This window comes from Limanda limanda, chromosome 8, assembly GCF_963576545.1.
Source record: "Limanda limanda chromosome 8, fLimLim1.1, whole genome shotgun sequence".
NCBI lineage: Eukaryota > Metazoa > Chordata > Actinopteri > Pleuronectiformes > Pleuronectidae > Limanda > Limanda limanda.
The window spans coordinates 24,423,596-24,443,946 of record NC_083643.1 but is presented as its reverse complement, the minus strand read 5'-3'; the positions used below and the strand labels follow the sequence as shown (position 1 = coordinate 24,443,946).

The 20,351-nt window shown below is 39.7% G+C and overlaps 1 protein-coding gene across 1 annotated transcript; it reads right to left on the bottom strand.

The window, feature by feature from the left end:
* Positions 1-242: 242 nt before the first annotated feature.
* LOC133009273 (AFG3-like protein 1) lies at positions 243-20,167 on the bottom strand. The gene is made up of 16 exons (XM_061076719.1): positions 20,106-20,167; positions 14,972-15,056; positions 13,756-13,845; positions 12,794-12,943; positions 12,644-12,715; positions 12,081-12,205; positions 11,316-11,586; positions 10,613-10,750; positions 9,955-10,108; positions 9,766-9,873; positions 8,659-8,784; positions 5,662-5,772; positions 5,351-5,466; positions 3,544-3,744; positions 3,235-3,429; positions 243-2,493 (listed from the first exon to the last, which is right to left on the bottom strand). Exons 3-16 carry the CDS (start codon positions 13,843-13,845, stop codon positions 2,266-2,268), a joined length of 2,085 nt encoding a protein of 694 aa, XP_060932702.1. The 5' UTR covers positions 14,972-15,056; positions 20,106-20,167; the 3' UTR covers positions 243-2,265.
* Positions 20,168-20,351: the final 184 nt, after the last annotated feature.

Genomic DNA, 20,351 nt, shown 5'->3' with positions numbered 1-20,351 from the left:
TATGTTTCTCCATAACTCTGTACCAGATTAATATAAACATCACTTTAACCTTTACCTTTTGCCACTGAAACATAATCACTTTATCTTTGAGTCCAAGTGACAACAGAAGTTGAAGAAATTCACTCAAGCAGTCTCTGATATATTCAACAGGCCAAAAACACATTCAGTGATTCGTACCAGATGTAATGAAATTCCCTACGGCCAGAGAGATGACAACGTAAAAAGTGGAACAAGTGCCAAGGTTAAATATAACAAAGGAATTTATTTCAACACAGTCATTTTGTTTTGACTAAGTTCACATAAGTTACTCTACTAATCACAGATCTCAGCTCTTTAACATCATTCATACACGAAAGGGTGTGACTAATTCAGACTCTTGGAATCTTGATTAGTCATTAAAACAATTCACTCATTAAAACAAGACAAAGCAGCTGTTTAATGTCAGAATGTTCACGTGTCAGTCACGCCCTCCTGCAGATAAACAGTGAGGTCACCCCCTGCTGGAGAGGTGTAGTAATGACAAAGATGACAATACATTCAGGAGAAAAAAATCCCTCTATGGTAACTTTTATTGATAATACTTATGCCGTGGGCCTTGATCTCAGTAACTTCTACCTCAGACAAATATTTCCTCCACTTCCCAGAATGCCTTTTGATAAGTCCTGCTACTGAAAGATTTTAGCAGAAGTTCACGCAAACCTTTGTGTAATTTCCTCCCTTGTGTAAAGGAAGGGCCTCATAAAGTCTGTTAAAAATTAAATTTTAACGACTTAAATTTTGTTAAACATCATGGCAATATTGGTCATGTGGATTTGTCCTCCTGTAATATTCTTCTTAAATCTTCAGATGAAACCAAGTGGCTGCATTTAGATCCAATCCAGTCAAAACTGTGCAATACGTTTTTTTATTTTAATTGCTTTAGATCAGAAAATGATGAGGATGTTTTTACGTATAACAAGTGATAACTCAGTTTTACATTTCTGTACACACTTAAGAGAAACTTAAAAGGCTTTAGTTACTAAATGCAGTATTTAGAATTTCCTCTGGAGAACAGAGGAATACAACAGGCTGAGAAGAGAAGTGTAATTGGTTATCTTCTCTTCATGGGAAATGTTTTAAAAACACAAAAAACTAATACAAATACTCTGATTGAGAAATCCATGTTGAAGATGAAGCCGTCACTATGCCTGACGATGTTAGAAACAGATTTTGTGATCAATGTTTTCGGGGGATTTTTGTTTCAACAGTAAATGTTCCAGCAGAAATTCTTCGGCAAGCACTGAAAAATGAAAGCTGTTATTCACTGGGCTGATGTTTGCAGCCGCTTCCTGTCGAGGTATTATCACACAGAATTCATACAAACATTTACACATCATTTTACAGCATTGAGGTGTTTCTGTAGAAAATACATCCAAACTGACCTGTGCCCTGAAACATATCAGTGATAGGAGTTAACACAGGAAAACATCTGCACCAACTTTTAAATGTTGCAAATACAACTGCAGGAAACAAAAAAATAAATAAAAACGTCAAATCAATCCGCAAGATATTGTGACCTGTAGAAAGGAAATTTAAATTAGCTGCAGAAAGGTTGAACTTGAGCTCCTCTCATTATAAGGAAGGCAGACGTCAGTCAGAGAGCAGAACTTTATGAAATAAATAAAAAGATATAATCAGTCTGTTATCACGCTGTAAATATGACTCATTTACAGTCCATTCAGAAAGATTAAAATCTGATCGTGGTTGGTCTCATGTTTGATGGGTGTGTTGAGGCATTCTGGAGCAAATCCATGTCCAATAATGAAATATGTCATTTTCTTGTTTGCCTTGTTCCTTCATTTTTATTAGGAAAAAAATATAACTCTGTTGAGGGGATACACTGGATGAAGCTGTGAACTTGCTGCTGTCAGGGATTAGAGTTGTTCATTTGAGGGTTTGAATCATTAAAAAAGGTTCAGTGTGTATGATTTAAGTGAATGGAAATTATTGGCAGAAATTATATGTAAAATAATCCTGTGTTTTCATTATTGTGTAATCATCTAAATTGTACTAATTATAGTTGTCTTTACCTTTGAATGAGTCGCTTATATTTAAATACTTTATATTAACATTGGGAACGGGTCCTATCTACTAGATGTCACAAAATTCTACACACTGAACCTTTAAACGTACTCATTTATTGAAATAATCACCTCCCAGGCTCTGTAAATGTAAATCCACACCGAGTTGAGTTTTTTCAGCTGGGATGAAAACTGGCTTCCTGCTCTACGCGACCTGTGGTTTCTCCTGAGCCGGGCCTGTCTCTTCGGCATTCCCTCCTCTGTCCTGGTTCCAGTCTCGGAGGCCCTCCGGCAAGCTTGTGTCCTCCTCAAAGCTCCCAGTCCCCTCCACAAACTCCTCATATGTTGACTTCTCCTCAAATGGCCGAGCGCCCAGCAGCTCCAACATGTCCCCCTTGTCCAGAACCTCTTTCTCCAGGAGACGCTGGCCCACCTGATGACACAAATCAGGATAGAATCTTGAATTGTACATTTTCTTGTCCCAACAAAATAATGATTATAATAATGTCATTAGTAAGACACTTTTTAACACAAGTAACAAAGTGCTTAACAACAATTTGAATCTCGCAATCAGAATTTAAATAATACAAATCACAATGAAGATACAGATAATAAGAGCAATAGACATCACGTGATAAAAGCTTTTTTTATAAAAATGTTTCTTAAGAAGTCAAATAAAACGGGTAAGCGATTCTATCTCTTCCGGCAGACTTTTCCAAAGTGAATGATTTCAGCCTAAATTTCAGAATGGTTAGCATCGTCATATCAGAGACTCTCAGACAGCATCCTGTTCTGACAGGAAGATACAAGTTCTGAAATATAAGGAGGGGCCAGTCCATGCCTGGCTTTAAAAGTTATTAAAAGAATCATAATTATGTCTAAGCTAAAAAAATGTCATCTGTATTTTAAATTAGTTGAAAGGTCTACAGCAAAAGGTAATGAGATGAGCAACTACTTATTTTACTATCCTACTAATTATCAAAAATTGGTCTGTCCAGTCTGAAGCTCTTGTATGTCTTTGTGTATTAAAAATGTATTTTCCTTATTTGTACCTGGCCTGCAAAGTGGCTGTTTGAATCTGGAAATATTTTATTGAATATAAATGATACAAATCCCACCGCTCTTAAAATCATACAACACTCCAGTTTTAGCAGGTGATGTGTCAGACTCTCACCAGCTCTACCAGATCCTTCTTTTCCAGAATGAGCTGCATCGTGCGCTCGTAAGCTCGATCCACCAGCTCTCTAACCTCCTGATCGATCAGCTCGGCTGTTGCCTCGCTGTACGGCTTCTCCAGGACCATCTCACCCTGCCGGGGCAGATCGAATGACACCTGCCCCACCTTCTCGCTCATCCCAAACTGCACCACCTGAGGAGCACAGAGGAGAACAAGACGTCATAGCAGGAAAAACCCTGTTCCACTGAATCAGGAGCCCAACAGGCCCAACAGACTCAACAGGCCCTGCAGGTGTGTGCCGGTTACCTGGGCGTAGGCAGACTGTGTGATTTTCTTCAGGTCATCCTGAGCGCCGGTGGTGATCCGGCCGAAGAACACCTGCTCGGCAACGCGGCCTCCCAGCATCATGCACATCCTGTCGAAGAGCTGCTCTTTGCTGTACAGGTACTGCTCCCTGGGCAGGTACTGAGCGTAACCCAGACCCTTCCCCCGCGGAATAATCGACACCTTGACAAAAACAGAAGCATTTGAGTGGGACATTTGGACAACTGCTAAAAACATGGCAGCCTCAATGAACATAAAGGGCCCATTCTAAGGTAAAGCTAAAGTGGTCACTTATTTTTAGCACATCTGATATATGAATTGGTCCTGATAATTGTTGCAGCTATGGTTATAAAATTGACTATAAACTTATTTCCACCATTCTCTCAAAATCTGTTATAGTTTGATTGTATCAATAAGGTCTTATCCTGGTTGGTTTCAGGCTATAAACAGTGATTAATCTGATGATTGTTTCCTGGATTAATTGATACATTTTTTGTTTATAAATTGTCAAAAGAATTGCAAAATATATATATTTTTAAAGCCATTATAGTCTGTGTTGGTGTCTTTAAAAGTCTGGTTTTGTTATAAACTGTTATAACTGTTAACAAAAATATTATGTTAACAGTTTAGTTTATGTTTATGTGAAGTTTGACAAAGAACTGCATTAAAGCTCGGGTTGGTAATCCTGGAAAACTAGCAGGCTGCAAATATGCAACAGATACATCTCATCCCTTCCCATCTAAGCTACTATTGCTCGTGTTTATTACTTTTTTCCTTTTATTTTTCCATATTGTATTGATGGCTATCAGAACATCAACAGAGTTCATAAAAATGCCTACGGCCAGTGGCAGACTGCACATCAGGAACACCGGGACATTTCCCTTCCCCGCTGGCCTAATGGTTTTTTTTGGCCTTGAAACACGTGGACTGCTATTACGTTGGCGGGTGTTGCAGACATCATTGAAAAGATGTCAGATGGCAGGAAGTTACTGCGTCACCTTATTGTGTACTAGTCTGGTAACCCTTATCAAATAGGGTTAGCATTTGTGTGTTAAGGGTGGGCAGAAAAATAGTCAAATTCCCAGCCTGAATTATTATCCCTGTCCACCCATGTGTACAGCAATTTTTTTTAATGGCGGACAAGTTAGGCGATTAATTATCTAGCGATTATCACATAATTGTTTCAACTCTGTCTCGGTTTAAATAAAAGCCAACAACAAGGCAACTATACTGCTAATTTGTTGGTTCGTTTGTTGTTTTTTTAACTTTCCTGTTGCTTTTGACTTAAATTGCATTTATCCAACTGAAGCTTTTTACTTGTTTGAATTATTAAGTGCAATCCTAATAATCTTTGTTGAGTGTTTTCATGAACATTAGTCATTCTTTATTATTAAAATAAGATTTTATACAGACATTTGGATTTTATAATTGCACAATGAAAATATTCAGATTGACCCACGCTCAGCTTTGTTTGAGCAGTTTATCACTACAAGAATCACTGTATTAGATACACCTACTTAAAACAGACATGGTGATTTAACGTTATGATTATTCTGAGACCATTAGTACTAATGTACTAGTATTTTGTCTGTAATACAATACAATTCAACAGCAGCACAAACTACATTCTCCAGAATAATTCCTCAGCGTTTGAACACACTTGACATTATAACCTTCATGAAGGAGGATTTACTGCTGGACTGTTGTGTTAGCCTGCATTGCTTTTAGCTTTTCATAACAACTTATGTGTAGGTATGTGTAGGTGTGTGTTAGTATTGGTAAACTCTACCTTCAGCAGTGGGTCGGCGTGTTGCAGGAACCAGCCCACGATGGCATGGCCGGCCTCGTGATATGCCACAGTTTTCTTCTCTGCGGGCTGTAGGACCTGAGTCTTCTTTTCCAGACCTGAGGACAAGCCCAAAAATCCAGGATTTAGACTCAGCGAAACCTAAACTGTAATTTATCTACAATATCTACTGATGTTAGAGCTGTAATGTCTGCTGGTGAACACTGTGCAATATGAAAGGTATGAAAATTACAAAAATAAATTGTTCAAATTTAAGCTAAATCAGATTTATCAAATCGTCACGTGACACTGACCTCCGATGACTCGGTCGATGGCCTGTTCAAAGTGTTTGCCGTTGACGGATGGGCTCAGGTATCTGGCGGCAATCAGAGCCGCCTCATTGCAGACATTAGCGATGTCAGCTCCTGATTGATTCACAGGGAGAAATATATCAAGACACATCTTGAACAAAAGTCACAGGAAGGTGGTGCTGTTTTCTATGGAAGCCCATTTCCGCCACTGTGATGAAAAAAAAAAAATTGGTATCTCATAATTATGAGATACTATCTCATAATTATGACTTAGCATCTCATTATTATGAGATACTATCTCATAATTATGACTTAGCATCTCATTATTATGAGATAGTATCTCATTATTATGACTTAGTATCTCATAATTATGACTTAGCATCTCATAATTATGACTTAGTATCTCATAATTATGACTTAGCATCTCATTATTATGAGATAGTATCTCATTATTATGACTTACTATCTCATTATTATGAGAAAGTATCTCATAATTATGACTTAGCATCTCATTATTATGACTTAGTATCTCATTATTATGAGATAGTATCTCATAATTATGACTTAACATCTCATTATTATGAGATACTATCTCATAATTATGACTTAGCATCTCATAATTATGACTTAGCATCTCATTATTATGAGATACTATCTCATAATTATGACTTAGCATCTCATTATTATGAGATAGTATCTCATTATTATGACTTAGTATCTCATAATTATGACTTAGCATCTCATAATTATGACTTAGTATCTCATTATTATGAGATAGTATCTCATAATTATGACTTAGCATCTCATTATTATGAGATAGTATCTCATTATTATGACTTACTATCTCATCATTATGAGAAAGTATCTCATAATTATGACTTAGCATCTCATTATTATGACTTAGTATCTCATTATTATGAGATAGTATCTCATAATTATGACTTAACATCTCATAATAATGAGATGCTATCTCATAATTATGACTTAGCATCTCATTATTATAAGATAGTAACTCATAATTATGACTTAGCATCTCATAATTATGACTTAACATCTCATTATTATGAGATAGTATCTCAAAATTATGACTTAGCTTCTCATTATTATGAGATAATATCTCATTATTATGACATAATATCTCATAATTATGACTTAGCATCTCATTATTATGAGATACTGACTGCAGGGTCTGTCATGCAAGTCAAATGTTGTATTTCTGTTACAGTGGCGGGCGTAGTTATCATTAACTCAAACCTTAACTTTACTTCACTGAGTTCCCAGCCTCTCTACCACTGCTCACCTGCTCTGCTGCAACCCGCCCACAGTCAGACACTAAGTCATAATTATGAGATAGTATCTCATAATTATGAGATGCTAAGTCATAATTATGAGATGCTAAGTCATTATTATGAGATGCTATCTCATAATAATGAGATACTAAGTCATTATTATGAGATACGGATTGTGGGCGGGGCGCCACAGAGCAGGGAACCCGAGGCTGAGCGGGTGCGGGGACAGCAGCCTTCCTCGCGGAAGTGGAAGACTGTGCATCGATACAGAGACATAACAGGATCGATCCATGTTTTCTGCTCCGTTCATTGTCTTAGCGATGTGCTGCCGCTGAATAATTATAACAAGCGCTGCTCCAGGATCAGAACAGACGCTCTTTAAAAGTCCGGTTGTCTTGTGTGTGTCGGACTCTGCTTCCGCCTCACTTCCCTCTGACCCGCGCTCACTTCACACTTTAACAATAAACACCAGCACCGATCACAAGTTATTAGGACACGTACAGGACTGATGTTTACTTTGTGTTTGTTTGAGTTCATGAAACACGTGTTGTGTGGAGCTGGGGACTACGTGCACACGGTGTTTAAACATGTGTTTCGTAACGTGAGATGTAACGTGACGCGCACAGTACAGGACCGTCAGCGTTGAAGTGACGGAGCGATCCGAAGTCTTGATAGGTCATCATCGAATAATTACTAAAAAATACATGTGATTATCAGTTTTAGTGAAGAGGAATAGAGACAAGCATACACACACACACACACACGCACGCACGCACGCACGCACGCACGCACGCACGCACGCATGACAGACCCTGCAGTCAGTATCTCATAATAATGAGATGCTAAGTCATAATTATGAGATATTATGTCATAATAATGAGATACTATCTCATAATAATGAGAAGCTAAGTCATAATTTTGAGATACTATCTCATAATAATGAGATGTTAAGTCATAATTATGAGATGCTAAGTCATAATTATGAGTTACTATCTTATAATAATGAGATGCTAAGTCATAATTATGAGATAGTATCTCATAATAATGAGATGCTAAGTCCTAATTATGAGATGCTAAGTCATAATTATGAGATAGTATCTCATAATAATGAGATGTTAAGTCATAATTATGAGATACTATCTCATAATAATGAGTAACTAAGTCATAATAATGAGATGCTAAGTCATAATTATGAGATACCATCTCATAATAATGAGATGCTAAGTCATAATTATGAGATACTATCTCATAATAATGAGATACTAAGTCATAATTATGAGATGCTAAGTCATAATTATGAGATACTAAGTCATAATAATGAGATACTATCTCATAATAATGAGATGCTAAGTCATAATTATGAGATAGTATCTCATAATAATGAGATGCTAAGTCATAATTATGAGGTAGTATCTCATAATAATGAGATAAAAAAAAAAAAATTTTTCATCACAGTGGCGGAAATGGGCTTCCATAGTTTTCTCATCACCAATTTATCTGATTTATAGTTTCCTTAAAACTGAACACGTAAATTTACAATTTAGTCTTAAACTTGCTTGTTTATGGCTTTCATCTGTTTGTGTCTGCAACTTGGAAATTAGGATTCAATGTAATGAAATAATTTTTAATAATATAACATGTATTTAGGCTGATAACTCTCATACACAATTTGAATGATGGAAACATAACATTGTTGTGAACTGTTACAGACCAGTGAATCCTGGTGTTGCAGCAGCCATCTTCCTGGCAAGATGGTTTTTGTCCATCGTTGGGTCCAGTTTGATTGGTTGAAGATGAACTTTAAAGATGGATGCCCTCCCCTTGATGTCTGGAGGACCTGAGACAGGAGACGTCCATTTAACAGAAGAGAAAAGCATTAGTCTCAGACAAACACTCAACAACCTCATACATTTAGCTTAGTGTACCTGCGAGGCTCTTCCTTTATGAATGTGTATATGAATGGCTGAATGTGAATTGTAGTGTAAAGTGTCTTTACTGGTTGTTAGGACTAGAAAAGCACGACAAATGTAGTCCATTCATGTTTCAGCTGAAAGGAAACCAGCTGAAGAATTAAAAGGAAGCACTCTGATACTGTTGACGTGTTGCATTGTGTGTATTGGCATTTGCTGCCTGAGATCACATTAACCTGCATTTTTTTAATATATGAAAAGGTTTGTGCCTCTGCACCAGCAACAGCCGAAGCCAATATGTTCTTGTATTATCCGTCCATTTCTCATAAACATGTCATCTCAGGAATGCTTAAACTGAACTGATGACTAGAGATGTAAATATAGGTGAAGTTAAATGGATGTTCACTGCATCTTGAGAAGTTGGAGGCAAATAGCCTTAAAGCAGTAGCACAAGTGGTATAACAGCTTTGTCATTGTGTTACAAGTTTGTCATTGTGTAACAAACTCATCATTCCAAAAAGCATTTTAATGATTTACTAGGGGGAATTTTGTATTTCTTGTAATCAGTTCATAAAATTGTTTTCAAGAAAATATCTGATCGTAAAAGGAATAAATTTATGAAGCATTCTTCTGTTTCTGTTGATCACTCAAAGTGCTGGTGATGTGATACACTTCATGATATAGGAGATACAATTCAATATTTTGCAATATATTGTGAGCAAGGCGCTGTAGTGCTAATGAAAATCACATTAGCACAAAATCAAACATTAAAGATATTCAAAAGCATTGTTATTTTCTTATATTGCTTGAGACGCCAAACCCTAAATAGTCAAGTGACGTCAGCAGCTTAGTCAAGAAGCATTTTTTCAAGTCTGTTCAGGATGTGTATTTGTCAATGCCTGCTGTACCTATGTAGATCTGTCTGTCGAAGCGCCCCGGTCTCATCAGAGCAGGATCCAGGATGTCAGGTCTGTTGGTTCCAGCCAGGACCACTACATTAGTAGATGTGTTGAAACCTGCAAGTACATGAGATTCACATTTTAATGACCACATCAACTTGAAATCAGGAATCAGACTCAAGTTATGATTCAGCCTACCGTCCATCTCCACCAGCAGCTGGTTCAGAGTGTTCTCCTGTTCACTCTGACCACCAAAGTTCCCTCCTCCTCTCTTTCTCCCAACAGCATCGATCTCATCGATGAAGAGGATGCAGGGGGCGTTCTTCCTCGCCATGGCAAACATGTCCCTCACCTTTAGTAGAGAAAATTCGTAATTAACTTTTTTTATAGTGTTTTTCTAGTCTTATCAGCCAGATTCACCCATTCAACCAGCACAACTATATGCTGCATTTTTTTCTATCACACACTTCATAGTCATACTCTGTTGGCACAGTCATCAGGAGCAATTTTGAAGTTTCACTAACTTGCCCAAGGACACTTTAGCATCTAGGCTGGAGGAGCCAGAGTTCAAACCACCGACCTTCTAATTAGTGGGTGACCCGCTCTGATTCCAGAGCCACACACGTTTTAACGATGTGATTCTCTTAAATGGTAAAACATTTCAGGTGTTGTGGACATGCTGTAAAATTAATTTTGAAGCAAAATGAATCTGGGTTCATCTATCCATCCATCCATCCATCCATCCATCCATAACACCTTAACCAGAGAGTTATTAAGGAAAGCAAAAGAAACTCGACTTCACATTCACCACAGTCGTCTGGTTCAGTACACGTCTGATGTGATTTCCTTCACTCACCCTGGCTGGACCGACGCCCACAAACATCTCCAGGAACTCAGAGCCGTTGACAGTGATGAAGGGAACGTTGGCTTCTCCAGCTGTGGCTTTGGCCAGCAGAGTCTTCCCCGTCCCAGGAGGACCAGATAGCACAGCCCCCTGGGATACCACACACATGTTAACATGTTATTCATCATATGTTGTTTCACTGCTCTGGACATTGAACTGCACAAACTAATTTATAACTTCAGAACCACAAAAGTCACCCAACAAATAAAAAAACGTTATTGTTAAAGCTTTGTTAACTTAAAGTAGCAAGATATGTGGGTTTCACTTTACCTTATAATAGAAAATGTTTATTGCAAAATATAATGGCTCTAGATTATTGACACATTCAGCATAGATCTGTATAAGCCATGCTTTCACTCCACAATTCTGTCCTCCACAAGACCAAGCTTTTCTTCATTTACAGCACAGAATAAGAGAACCCTAACCCCCCATACAATCTTAGTATGAAAAGGAGAGCCCTTTTGTTTTCTTCAGTATCCATCTCCAGTTTTCCCCAGGTTGCACAAATGGCAGAGGTTGAACAACTCGCAATCACTCTAGAAACTCTACCTGGCAATACAAAACAAGACTTACTACATGAGGAGGCAAAGAAGGTGAAGAGCACTAGATTGATAGAAACTGAGCTACAACAAGAGTGAACCTCAGAAAGGCATACCTTGGGGATCTTGGCTCCAAGGTCCAGGTACTGCTGTGGGTTTTTCAGGAAGTTGACAAACTCCAGGATCTCCAGTTTGGCCTCCTCGCAGCCGGCCACATCCTTAAACTTCACGTCAATGCTGTCCTTCATCATTTTGGCTGTTGACTCACTCATGCTGAAGGGCCCGCCCCTCCCGCCACCAGCGCCTCCTCCCATTGGTCCTCGACGCAGAGTGAACAACAGGAAACCAATCAGCAGCAGGGTGGGGAGCATGCTCATCATAAAAGAGCTGCGAGAACAGAGAAGAATAGTCATTATTAGGGTGGTTCAATGGAAAGGATGAACATTGTTGCCATGATGGAGATCAGTATCCACAACACCTGTAAATGTCTGTCAGTCCATTATGGTGAAATAAAAACAGTACAAAATTATCCAAACAATTTGGTGGGGCACATGTTATTGGCTGCAGGCCGCCAGTTGCCAAACACAGCTGCAATTTATCTGAGGTGGTAGAGGAAGTTCAACTTCCACAGACTGCCTGTTCAGGCCCCACTCCCACAGAGGGAAAAGTGAAGGGGCAATTATCTGAATGAACGGTATAATGATATAAAAATAAAAATTTTAATATTTCAGTGGAACCATGACATGAAAAGAAGACTTCTCCAACAGCTAAAGTGTGTCCATATGTTTCTCTCAAACACAGATGTTGGGACAGGGAGTGGGGGTTCATACTACAGTACTGTCAGACCAATACCGTAAACAGGGTTTGTATGTTGAACTCACCCATCGCTCTCAGTGCTGTAGACTACGGTGGCTCGGTGGGACGGCTCCAGGCCGAGCTCTGCGTGCGCCACCTCAAGGTTCCTCTCAAACGTGTCAACGCTGCCGATGTTGAACCAAACGTGGCTCTGCACAGATGATTTCATGTTACTTTTTGATGTCACATCGTTCATGTAATGTTATATGTAATGTTATATACGGCACAATAACATGCAGCATCATCCAATACCTTTTGATGGCGGATTGATTTTGTGGTGTAATTAATGGATAAATAAATGAATTCCTATTGCACAACATAATAATTCAAATAACAAAAGCATCTAGTGAGGCACAATGAACATGTGCTTGGGGCCTTATTCTATTAATATTAGTCCGTTTCATGACCCTCCCATGCTTTGGTGGTCCCCTTGTTACATCAGATTCATTGTGATTTCAGATTTGCCAAAAAAGCAGCAGACATTCATAAATGTACCAAATATTAAAAAAAAATTGGGGGGGGGGCGGTTAATTCACATCTCTTGTTCAATGTCAGATTTCATTTCAACGTGCATTTTGTTTTTTCTCACCGCATCATCATCAGCTCCCGGCACCAGGATGACTTTGACATACTGTTTGTTGATGACCTCTAACCGGTCCACCTGGACATAAAAAAAATATTATTTTAAAAATCGGTTTTCATTTTCTGATTTTTCTGACGAATTGTTCCTGCTCCTCACCAGGCCTCTGCCAAGGAATCGATGGACAAAATCCTTCCAGCTGATCTCTCTGCCACTGTCTCTGAAGAACATGTAGAGTAGAAATGAACTGACACCGGCCGCGGTTATCGCCATGTAACGGAAATCCTTCTCATCCCACGGGAAGTCCCCCTAAAGAGACAGGTGTGAATGTTAGTGTTAGAAACAGATTACAAGCTTCATTCCAGCGGCCTATCCATTTTTAAGACATACTTTTATCTGAAAGTGTTCCTTGATCTTACCGAGTTCTAATTTCCCTACTTCTCTTTCCACATACCATATCGAGTTCTATGCAATTGTTTTTCATCTGTTCCATTTTAAAACTGTTGATTTTATGACTGGCCTGTTTTAATTTGCTGCTATTGTAAAGCACATTGTAATACGGATTTAGAAAATTACTCAATAAATAGGTTTATTACAATTAAAAGGAAACTTGATGTCATCACAGCTGTCATTTTAGATTCCACTTGAATATTGAAAAGACAAGTCTGGAGTGACTTGAATTACTGAATGTCTAGGGTTTGTCTCACCTTAGCTAGACACATCTCTTCCGACTTCACCTTGGTTAAGAAGATGATGCCTAATAACCACCGTCAACTCTGGTGTTTATATATATATTTTTTTGAATAAATAAAGTTGCCCTTATATATGGAACTTATATGTAGCGCATGTAGTTTGCCGTTTTTTTTAAGACTACTTGTACTTACATGATTCTTGCTGTTCTAGGTTTGTACCCTCATGGTTGAATGCAATTACTGCAAGTCGCTTTGGATAAAAGCGTCAGCTAATTGATATGTAATGTAATAAAATGCATACGTCTTGAGCAGCAGGTCACTGGTTAGACATCTGGCCGGCAAATGTTTTCTTTTTGACTAACAACCTGAACTGTTGTTTTCAATGACAAATATAGACATTAAATGTGATGGGATTTTGACTTCACAAACCTTCTGCAGTCGGCTCCACCAGTCTTTTCCTCCTCCCTCCTCCTCCTCTATTCCCTCCTGATCTTCCTCCACCAGCTCCTCCTCCTCCATCTGAAACTCAGATTAATTGTTCTATTACACATCTGTCACACCAATCTCCAACCTGGTTTCCAGTTCTGTGAATTATTTTATCCCAGCTCTTCTTTCAGTGAAGTAATCAATGTTATTTTTTCCACTGATTCCATCTTTTGAACCTTAAAGACCTCAACCTGGAGCCAGAACATCTATTAAGAATCAACAGTGTCACATAAAACAGTAACACAGAAAATGTCAATATTGTGCATCTTTGCTCTCGTCTCTCGGTTGAAATTAACATCAGTGTTTGAAATGGTTTATTTATACATATTGTTCATTTAGTTGTTTGTACTGCTGCCTTTAATGGAAAGTTCGCCCGAAAATTTCAATTCACTCATTATCTACTCACTATGCCGTGAGTAGATAATGAGGTGGGTGAAGTGTTTAAGTCCACAAAACAACCTAACATGCCTCCACACTGCTCGTGTAGTGTCCAGAAGCCCAGACATTCATATTCCAGAGTGTGCGTGCGAACGTGAACACTGCTGCAACGAGGATATTAGAGGACATTTCGGCTAAAACTCGGTGTAAATGACACCATTTTGACCTGAATATGATTGTGGGGCCTGACGGACACTTGGATGACACCACACAAGCGGTATGTTATTTTCTGTTGTTGAAAGAAATGATCCCCAGTAATTAAATTGTTTTGGATTTGGCTGCAATGCTGGTCACCCCTGAGACTCCTGAAGTGTTTGTGGACTCGAACACTTCACCCACCCCTCCATGGGCATAGTGGTGGGTAAATAATGAGTGAATTTCCGTGAACTATCCCTTTAAAAGTAAATTTGAGTGAATCAACCTGCTGGAACTGATTTAAAAGCAGGGTGAATGGTGGCAAATGCAGGCAAAAAAATATGTTCACATTAAAAGGGAAATGTTTAAATGAATGAAAATATATTACATGTCCTACATGAAACAAAACCCTTACTTTTCAGAAACAACAAATAAACATGTCATGGTACCTTTTCATAACAATTTGCACCACCATATATTCTGTGGGTCTATCTCGTTTTCATGACCGTAAAATAAATCAAAGATAAAACTTTTTGGATGTACACACTCCACCAGCTTTCTTTGTCTTGGACACAGCAGCTCTTACCTTTGGGTTCACTGGAGTACAGTCGTCGCTGTGCTGTCTGGAATCTGCGACTGAATGGGAAGTGAGCTGGAATCCGATAGCCGTTCTGCAAAAGACCACATTGCCTTTAGTGCAGCTCGTCTATAACTATATATACACAGTATGGCTTAGCAAATATGACCTCTGACAGGTAAACAACCTCTCTCTGAATTTCACTTCTATTTAAAACATCTGAGCTAACCTCTGAACTGCATTAGACTCAGTGAGCAGTGGAATACTTACAATGTAGGGAACTAGGTCAGAATTTGCTCAGAATTATTGATTAGCTAGAGCCAAACTAAAGTAAATAACCTCGTTGACATTCTTTGTAAGCTGGAGCTGTTTTGGTCACAGCATGCTTCCATACTGCTAGTGTGGTTCGACTCGAAGCTACGTCAGTTACACTGTGTTTTAAGCATAAAAGTCAAGTTTGTTTGTGTCAAATATAAATGTCGGGCCTTTCTTCTGCAGTGACGGCTTTTCTAGCATGAAACACCTGGTGCTTTGAGCTGCAATAGAGGGATATTAACATTATGAGGTAGGGCTGCAACTAACGACTATTCTGATAGTCGATTAGTCACCGATTATTGAAACGATTAATCGACTAATCGGATTATGAATGACACAAATTCTCAATTGCTATTATTTAGCAAGCAGCTTTTAAATTTAGCTTGAGGTTGTTCAAGGCATGTGATGACTGAAAATAAAGACAATAAAGATCGATACTTCATTATAAAAAATGTCTTTTAATAAACGTTGCTGCATATAAGGGTACTGTTGACACAAAAGCAAAGACAAATCAAGTTTTTGTCCATTTTATTAATAAAAACATCAACAAACGAAACTACAGTCTTCTTCTGACTAAATCATTTTGATTAAAAAAAGACGTTTGTCAGGCAATAGGATAACATTTTGCTTTTAAACTCGTTAAAAAAAAGTTTAAACCATATTTTTGTAATGGATTCTAGAATCCTGCGCGCAGGTAAATACGTGTATATATAACGTCTGACAGAGGCGAGTCCGCATCGTCTCCGTTACAAAGTCACACGTGCCTCCTCCTCACATGCACGTGTCCTGCTTCCATGGAGAGCAGGTCCGCCGCAACAGATACTGTAGGTAGTTTTTCTCGGGCTGTTTCGGGTGAAGTTTTCCCGAACTTTTTACTTCCTGGTGCGCGACTGCGCGCGGCAGCGGACGCCGACATTGGTCCATGTTTTGTTGCTATTGCACATGCGCGACTTTCAGAGATAGGAAGGAAGCGAGATGGCTCACTCCTCAGCTGCTTTCATCAGCACCTCCGGTAAAACGACGTTAAGTTCCGCTGCGTGGCACGAGAAACACGCGCTATGACGTCACCAACGAATCATCGACGAGTAAATTCGTCGGCGACTATTTTGGTCATCGATTTTTGTCGACGACGTCGACTAATCGTTGCACCCCTATTATGAGGGAATCTGGTCCTGATCAGAATGTTACACTGGAAAATAATGACCGATTCATCCTCCTCTTAAAGCCACACATTAGCTTCAGTGATTTTAAAATGGATCGGTGAAATTGAACATCAATTATAATGAAATTGGCTTCAGTGACATTTATGTTTCGAGTATGGTCTAGATGAAAAGTTCTAAACACCAAAAACACTTTAAATCTAGAAATAATGTATATGATAATCATATAACCCCTGACATAAATACACTGCCCCAAAAAATTATGGGAGCACACTAGGGGTGCAACGATTAGTCGACGTCGTCGACAAAAATCGATGACCAAAATAGTCGCCGACGAATTTACTAGTCGATGATTCGTTGGTTACGTCATAACACGTGTTTCTCGTGCCGCGCAGCGGAACTAAACGGCGTTTTACCAAAGGTGCTGATGAAAGCAGCTGAGGAGTGAGCCATCTCGCTCCCTTCCTATCTCTGAAAGTCGCGCATGTGCAATAGCGACAAAACATGGACCAATGTCGGCGTCCGCTGCCGCGCGGAGTCGCACACCAGGAAGTAAAAAGTTCAGGAGAACTTCACTCTTAACATGGCCCGAGAAAAACTACCTGCAGTATCTGTACAGCGGACCTGCTCTCCATGGAAGCAGGACACGTGCATGTGAGGAGGAGGCACGTGTGACATCGTAACGGAGACGATGCGGACTCGCCTCTGTCAGATGTTATATATACACGTATATACCTGCGCGCAGGATTCTAGCATCCATTACAAAAATATGGTTTAAACTTTTTTTTAACGAGTTTAAAAGCGAAATATTATCCTATTGCCTGACAAACGTCTTGTTTTAATCAAAATGATTTAGTCTGAAGAAGACTGTAGTTTCGTATGTTGATGTTTTTATTAATGTTATTTTCCCTGTCCTTTTTTGTTAACACGAAAAATGGATACTTGAATTTTAATTTATTTTTAGTACCAGCACTTGGCCTGTTCTTGGTTCAAAGTAAAAAGGGAAACTTAAATTTAAATTAATATTTTTAATTAGCACTTTGCCTATCCTTGGTTTTAAATGGACAAAAACTTGATTTTTCTTTGCTTTTGTGTCAACAGTACCCTTATATGCAGCAAAGTTTATTAAAAGACATTTTTGTTAATGAATTATCAATCTTTATTGTCTTTATTTTCAGTCATCACATGCCTTGAAGAACCTCAAGCTAAATTTAAAAGCAGCTTGCCAAATAATAGCAATTGAGAATTTGTGTCATTCATAATCCGATTAGTCGATTAATCGTTTCAATAATCGGTGACTAATCGACTATCAGAATAGTCGTTAGTTGCAGCCCTAGAGCACACAAATCAAACATCAGATCTTGATAACAAATTACTCAAGTCTTTACTGATGAGAACAAAATTTCGATCATTGGTCAATAGAAAACAAAATCATCGACCCATTGAGGGCTAGATTCAAACCACACTGAAAATCTGAGTAAACAATTTGAATCAAAGGCTAATCCAACTTAAGTGAATTTAATCACGGCAACTCATAATGTGACTCAGTAGTGTGTATAGCCGCCGTGGGCATGAAAGCACTCATGACAACGTCTGGGCACTCTCCTGGAGGATCTCCTCCCAGACCCGGATCAGGGCATCAGGGAGCTCCTGGACAGTCTGTGGTGGTACTTGGCAGGGTCAGATACAAAACATCCCATAGGTGCTCGATTGGATTTAGGTCAGGGGAATGTGAGGACCAGTTGATGGCATCAATGCGTTTTTCATTCAGGATTTGCAGAAACAATCTGGCCACATGAGGCCGGGCATTGTCCTGCAGGAGGAACCCAGAGCCCACTGCACCAGCGTGAGGTCTGACGATCATTCTGAGGATTTCATCCCAGTACCCAACAACAGTCAGGTTACCCTCCAAGGATATGCCTCCCCAGACCATCACTGCCCCCCACCACCAATCTGGTCATGCTAGATGATGTTACAGGCACCATAACTTTCACCACCCCATCTCCAGACTCTTTCAGACCTGTCACATGTGCTCAGTGTGAACCTGCTCTCATCTGTGAAGAAAACAGAGCGCAAGTGGCAACCTGCCAATTCTGGTGTTCTAAGATGAATGCCCATCGAGCTGCCCGGTGCTGGGCACAGGTCCCTATAGAGGTCCTTGGGCCCTCATACAGTTTGGTTAGAAACATTGCACACCAGTAGCCCGCTGAAGGGTCGTTTTGTAAGACTGTAAGTGCTCCCCCTGTTCCTCCTCACACAAAGGAGCAGATACTGGTCCTGCTGCTGGGTTGATGCCCTTCTACAGCCCTGTCCAGCTCTCCTAGTCTCCTGGTATCTTATCTATGCTCTTGAGACTGTGCTGGGAGTCACAGCAAACCTTTAGTCCGCTCGTATACATGTGCCCTCCTGGAGGAGCTGGACTACCTGTGCCAACTGATTGGGCTGCAGGTACCACCTCATGCTACCAGTAGTGATAAGGACACTAGCAGAACACAACACTAGAGAAGAATCAGTCAGGAAGGATAAGGAGAGAGCAACTGTCTGATGTCACCACATGTAAAACCATTCTGATCTTAGGGCTTGTCTTGCTTTTGCCTCTCCATTGACCTGGTGTAACTTTCATTTGCACCAAAGTAGGTGAAATTGTTTCACAATCATTTGTGCTTCCTAAATGGACAGATTGATATCCCCGACTGCACTGACTTGTTGTTATACTGTGATGATTAAGTGTTCCATTAATTTTGTGAGCATGTCAAGAGACACTTGAAGGACAAAAAAATGGAACAGAGCTACGTCTTACACTCATTTTTTTATTTTGAATAAATGTGAACAAAAAACTGTTCGTTCAAGGTCATCTATTTCAATAACTTGGATTTTTTAACCAGCAGTCCAAAAGCCCAAAACTCATCAGTTTAATATCATATTTGGCAAAGAGTGAAGGTATCCCAACATATTGTCATCTTTTATTTAAGAAGCTAAAACCAACAAATAAGCAACTAAATCCACAAAGTGCTGGAATGTGGTACTATCACCAATCGGCACTTTAAAGGCACTTCAAATGGTTGACTATGCTATTAGCTACTGGTAGCTACCTTCTGTCAACACTGCTATAGATGTCTTTGGGATCATATCCAGGCTAAATAATGGTGTAAGTAGTTGTAGTAATAGAAGTAGTAGAAGTAGTAGAAGTAGTAGTATTAGTAGTAGTACGACTACAGTTGACAGACACTTCGCAAGTGGCTTTAAAGAAAGCTAACTATTGCGTCACAACAATGTCGCAGCATTAAGGTCAGCTAGAAGCGACCAGTGTTTTCACATTGAAAACATCCGATTCTTCCGGTAACAGACGCTTTCTGATGAGTCAGACTTGTGCCGAATGGAAGACTAGTGTTTATAGAAGGCGTTGGGAGTAAAATTGTCTCTTACGGTTCGTCGTATTGTTCTTTAAAAAACAAACGTACACTAAACGGAAGGGTTTTGTAAAGAGATTTGGCAGCACGCATTCAAACATGCTACATTTCCCTTATTAAATCTAGATCCATGAGGACATTTAACTGCGACATTTTGGGCCGTTTTTCACCCAACATTTACCCCCCCACTCCTCCACCTTCACTTACCGGGGCTGCCGAGCTCCGATATGCGGCTGAGAAGAGCCGTGCTGCGCTCACCGTGAAGAGCCGAGCCCGGGCTCCCCCAGGCCGGCAGAGAGGCAGAGCGACCGCCGAGAGGAGCCTCAGCAGCTGAGACATCCTCCGTCTGTCGCCTGCCCGCCGCTCAGTCACAAACCACCGCGGTGCTGCTCGCTGAACTCCCGGTGGGAAGCTTCGCTGCTTCGCTGCTTCGCTGCCGCTGCAAACGTTATTGAATAAGAGCAACAGCGTGAAATGTCAACGGGATCACACGACGATGATGTA

Bases quoted from the DNA above. Each gene is read 5' to 3' on its own strand.
- LOC133009273 (XM_061076719.1), bottom strand. From the start codon at position 13,845: ATGGAGGAGGAGGAGCTGGTGGAGGAAGATCAGGAGGGAATAGAGGAG. The intron at 12,944-13,755 runs GTTTGTGAAGTC...CTGTCTCTTTAG, and splicing joins GGTGGAGCCGACTGCAGAAG to GGGGACTTCCCGTGGGATGA. The intron at 3,745-5,350 runs GTAGAGTTTACC...GTTTTTGTCAAG, and splicing joins ACGCCGACCCACTGCTGAAG to GTGTCGATTATTCCGCGGGG.